General features: G+C 37.2%; 1 protein-coding gene across 2 annotated transcripts in view; it reads left to right on the top strand.

Annotated features, from left to right (window-relative positions):
• Window positions 1-5,278, top strand: part of abca3b (ATP-binding cassette, sub-family A (ABC1), member 3b) — a 66,444-nt gene that overhangs the window by 56,757 nt on the left and 4,409 nt on the right. For both annotated transcript variants that reach the window (XM_016495726.1, XM_016495725.1), the window contains exons 24-27: window positions 1,274-1,434; window positions 1,526-1,660; window positions 2,434-2,628; window positions 2,776-2,963. In XM_016495726.1, the coding sequence (XP_016351212.1) occupies window positions 1,274-1,434; window positions 1,526-1,660; window positions 2,434-2,628; window positions 2,776-2,963 (679 nt within the window). The remainder of the gene's footprint in view (window positions 1-1,273; window positions 1,435-1,525; window positions 1,661-2,433; window positions 2,629-2,775; window positions 2,964-5,278) is intronic.

Here is a 5,278-nt window from a genome sequence, read left to right as displayed (position 1 = left end):
CCCTTGAACGAGCTGTATTCAACCAAGTCTCTGCCTTTCTCACACGGAACAACCTCCTCGACAGCAACCAGTCTTGTTTCAGAAGTGGACATTCAACCAAGACTGCCTTGCTCTCATTTGTTGAAGCCCTAAGGCTGGCAAGAGCGGATTCCAAATCTTCAATACTTATCTTACTAGATCTGTCTGCTGCTTTTGACACGGTTAACAACCAGATCCTCCTGTCAACCCTATTGGCAAAGGGCATCTCAGGAACCACACTCCAATGATTTGAGTCTTACTAAAACTGCCCGGTCCTGCAGATTTGCTTTATTCAACATCAAGAAGATCAGGCCCTTTCTTTCGGAACATGCTTCACAACTCCTTGTTCAAGCTCTTGTTCTGTCCAGGCTGGACTACTGCAATGCTCTCTTGGCAAACCTTTACAATTAATCCAGAACGTGGAACGCTTTGGAGAAAAGTGTCTGCTAAATGACTAAATGTAATGGTTAGACATGATATAGATGGTTAGATATAATGGAGTGGATGTTTGGAAATGATGGATGGATGTTAGATATGATGTATAGATGGTTAGATACAATGTATAGATGGTTAAATATTATATAGATGTTAGAATGATGGTTGGTTAGATATGATGGATGTTAAATATAAAGAATGGATGGTTAGATATGATGGATTATGGTTATGTAGAATGGATAGTTAGAAATGATGGATGAATGGCTAGATATGATGTATGAATGGTTATTTGATAGATGGTTAGATATGATGGATTATGGTTAACTATGAAGAATGGATGATTAGATAAGATGGATGGCTGGTTAGATGTTATGTATAGATGGACAGATATGATAGATAAAAGATATGAAAAATTTTAAGTAAACATTTTCCTGTCATTTAGTTGTGGTGGATTTGATGTGGAATTATCTTATCAATTAGAAATGTGGTTTCCTGCTTCGTTTCACTTCGCTAATGCAAATGTGAAACCCTGGATATTACATTTTTGTTTTTCTGTAATATGTCAGCCTGTGTGTGTCTATGCTAATTAAATAATCCACTGTGTTTATGGTCTCGATAGAGCTGTAAGACCAGCACCGCTAGCTGGTAAATCTTTTGAATATTGTCATAAATGAAATCTCAATCAACAGCACTGATATTATTGTGACTGACGTCACTTAAAAGCAGCTAGCAGTGCAGGCACGAGTGATTAGCATCATGTGGCACACTTAATGTGGACTGGGTAGTCTTTCTTATAGTCATTTTGGCTGGTCATCTGCAGACATCACGTATCAAGTGAACTACTTTTCCATGGATGAGCCCGGAGTGGGCCGCTTCCTGGTGGCCATGTCCATACAAGGTGTTGTCTTCATCATCCTGGTTTTCCTCATCGAGCTCCGGTGCGTCCACATACTACTCAACCTCTGCAGGAGACGCAAGAAGGTGGGAGAGGAATGTAAACACGGGATATAGTGCTCTTATTTTATTGGTTTGAATGCTAACAATCACAGCTGTGGGTGTGTGTTTTTGTCAGGTTTTGCTGTTGGCAGAAGAAGCTCTCCAGCCTGAGGACAGAGATGTTGCGGAGGAGAGGAAGAGAGTTTTGGAGTGCCAGCCGGTGGTTGAGTCAATGGTGGGCAGCCCACTTATCCTACAGGAGCTCAGCAAGGTATGCTGTTCACAAACCACAGTATGTTAATGTGTTATACCTCAAGGTTTCAATTTCTACCTATATTTTCAAACATTTCAAAGTCGAGTTCTCCAAAAGATTATCAGATCATCTTCAGAACATGCTATGAGAATGTGTTTTGCGGTGCTTTACTGTATTGACATGCCAGTTCCACTGTATCATTGCCACAATGCCCTGAGTACAAAACCAGTCGGGTAACGCCACCTATTGGCCAAAGTGCATAAAACATGCAGAAAATCTGTTAAAATCTCTAAATCACATTTTGGCCCAGGGTCATGCTTCTTGATTAACTATGATTAACAATTTTTTTATGGTCCCTTTTATGGCTTTCTGCTATTTTGGGCAATTTTTTAGATAGTTCTGCAACAAAATTTGTCCAGTCTTATTCAAGATTAAGTCATAATCAAAGGAAGCCTCACAAAAGCCACTAAATGGGATTTTTGGCATACAGCAACATTCTCCAGAAATAAACAAATTGCTGGCAATTATGCAATAAGGATGTGTTGTAGTCTGTCCATCCTTCCATCCATATGCTCTGGATGGATTTACAAAGGTTTTGCATATTTTTACAAAACAATTATAATTGCCACAATGCACTGAAATGCCATGAAAATTAGGTCAAAGCATCCCCTTCATATAAAAAATCTGAAGTTCTGTAACCAAACAAATCTGTTACCAGACAAATTAGTTTTAGTTGACTGTTTTTGTCCCTTTTTTCCTTTTTCCTAAAATCTGTGGTTGTGTTTCACTAGGTATATTCAGGCTGGCAGTCGCTGTTAGCGGTGGACCGTTTGTCTTTGGCCGTTGGGAAAGGCGAGTGCTTTGGTTTACTGGGATTTAATGGAGCAGGGAAGACTACGACATTCAAAATGCTGACAGGAGATGAAAGCATAACTTCAGGAGATGCCTTTATTGACGGCTACAGTATCCTCCAGGATGTGAAAAAGGTTCAGTATTTTGTTATCTCATTGCCATTTCATGTAAAATAGTTCCTTAACTGGAAATTCATTTTTAGAGACGAGATATTTAGATTTGTTTAGTCCTAGTAGGTACAAGTAAATGGTTTAACAGTATTAAATATGACTTTTTTTCAGGTGCAGCAGAGAATTGGCTACTGTCCCCAGTTTGATGCGGTGCTAGATCACATGACAGGGCAGGAAACCCTGAGCATGTATGCCAGACTGAGGGGCATCCCAGAGAAATATGTCACAGCCTGTGTAGAAAATGTCCTGCGTTCCCTGCTGCTCGAACCTCACGCTGACAAACTTGTCCGCAGCTTCAGGTATGAACATGACTCCTGAGAGAAAGTGGATAGATGGATGGATGATCAGTGGTTTAATGTGATTGATGGGTGGTTAGAAATGATGGCCGATTAGATTAGATGGTTATATGAGGGTTAGATATGATATATAGATGGTTAGATGGGATAAATGGATTGATAAATATGATACAAAGATGGTTAGATATGATTTATGAATGGTTAGCTATGAAGGATGATTTGGGTTTATGGATAGATGAGTGTTATATATGATATATAGATGTTAGATGTGATGATGGATGGTTAGATACAATGGATGATAAAGTTTGATGTTAGTCTTGTTAGATAATGGTTAGATGTAATGAATAGATGTTTAAACATGATATGTGAATGTTATGAAATGTGAATGATTAGTTAGTGGTTAGATATGATGAAAAATGAATGGTAAAGTATGATTGGTTAGATATGATTGGGTTAATAGATAAGATTCATGGGTGGTTAAATATGATTTGTAGGTGGTTAGATATGATGATGAATGGATGGTAAATTATGATATATGGATGTTTACATATGATTCATGGTTTGTTAGATATGATGAATGGATGGTAAATATTTCATGGATCTGTAGATATGATTCATGGGTGGTTAGATATGATGATGAATGGCTGGTGAAATATGATAAATGGATGTTAGATATGATTCATGGTTAGATATGATTCATAGATGGTATATGAGATTTGTGGATTTTAGATATGATTTGTGGATTGATATATATGATTTGTGGATGGTTAGATATGATTAGTGGATGGTTAGATATGATTCTTGGATGGTTAGATATTATTAGTGGATGGTTAGATATGATTCTTGGTTTGTGGATTGATATATATGATTTGTGGATGGTTAGATATGATTAGTGGATGGTTAGATATGATTCTTGGATGGTTAGATATGATTAGTGGATGGTTAGATATGATTCTTGGATGGTTAGATATTATTAGTGGATGGTTAGATATGATTCTTGGATGGTTAGATATGATTAGTGGATGGTTAGATATGATTCTTGGATGTTAGATATGATTAGTGGATGGTTAGATATGATTTGTTGATGTTAGATATGTTTCGTGGATGGTTAGATATGATTGGTGGATATTTAGATATGATACATGGGTGATTAGAAATGATTAATGGATGTTAGATATGACATGTGGATGTTAGATATGATTCGTGGATGGTTAGATATGACTCTTGGATGGTTGGATATGATTAGTGGATGGTTAGATATGATTTGTTGATGTTAGATATGATTGGTGGATAGTTAGATATGATAAATGGGTGATTAGAAATGATTCATCGATGTTAGATATGATTCATGGGTGATTAGATATGATTCATGGATGTTAGATATGACATGTGGATGTTAGATATGATTCGTGGATGGTTAGATATGATTTGTGGGTAGTTAGATATGATGGATGGATGATGTATGGTTAAATATGATGAATGGATAGCTACAGTGCCTTGCGAAAGTATTCATACCCCTTCATTTTTTTCACATTTTGTTATGTTGCTGCCTTAAGTTAAACTGCTTTAAATTACTTTTTCCCCCCCACATTAATCTACACTCCATACAACTTAATGACAAAGCAAAAACAGAACTGTCACAACTTCGTAAATTTATTTAAAAAAAAAAACTGAAATAAGTACATTGCATAAGTATTCAGCATTACTAAATATTTACAAAATATTTAGCTGAAGAACCTTAACAGCCTCAAGTCTTTTTGGGTACGATGCGACAAGCTACAGTGCCTTGCGAAAGTATTCATACCCCTTCATTTTTTCCACATTTTGTTATATTGCTGCCTTATGTTAAACTGCTTGAAATTACTTTTTTCCACATCAATCTACACTCCATACACCTTAATGACAAAGCAAAAACAGAACTGTCACAACTTCGTAAATTTATTTAAAAAAAAAAACTGAAATAAGTACATTGCATAAGTATTCAGCATTACTAAATATTTACAAAATATTTAGCTGAAGAACCTTAACAGCCTCAAGTCTTTTTGGGTACGATGCGACAAGCTTTGCACATCAGCATTTGGCAATTATCTGCCATTCTTCACCTCTCAAGCTCTATCAGGTTGGATGAGGGCAGATGCACATTTTTAGGTTTCTCCAGAAATATTTGACTGGGTTCAAGCCCAGGCTCTGGCTGGGCCACTCAAGGACATTCACAGAGTCGTCTATAAGCTGCTCTTGCTGTGTGCTTAGGGTCATTGTCCTGTTGGAAGGTGAACCTTCTGCCCAGTCTGAGGTTCTGAATGCTCTGGACTGGGTTT

Source organism: Sinocyclocheilus anshuiensis, unplaced genomic scaffold, assembly GCF_001515605.1.
Source record: "Sinocyclocheilus anshuiensis isolate Anshui unplaced genomic scaffold, SAMN03320099.WGS_v1.1 scaffold1075, whole genome shotgun sequence".
Classification (NCBI taxonomy): domain Eukaryota; kingdom Metazoa; phylum Chordata; class Actinopteri; order Cypriniformes; family Cyprinidae; genus Sinocyclocheilus; species Sinocyclocheilus anshuiensis.
The sequence above is the reverse complement of the archived record's forward strand: the minus strand, read 5'-3'. Positions and strand labels throughout refer to the sequence as shown.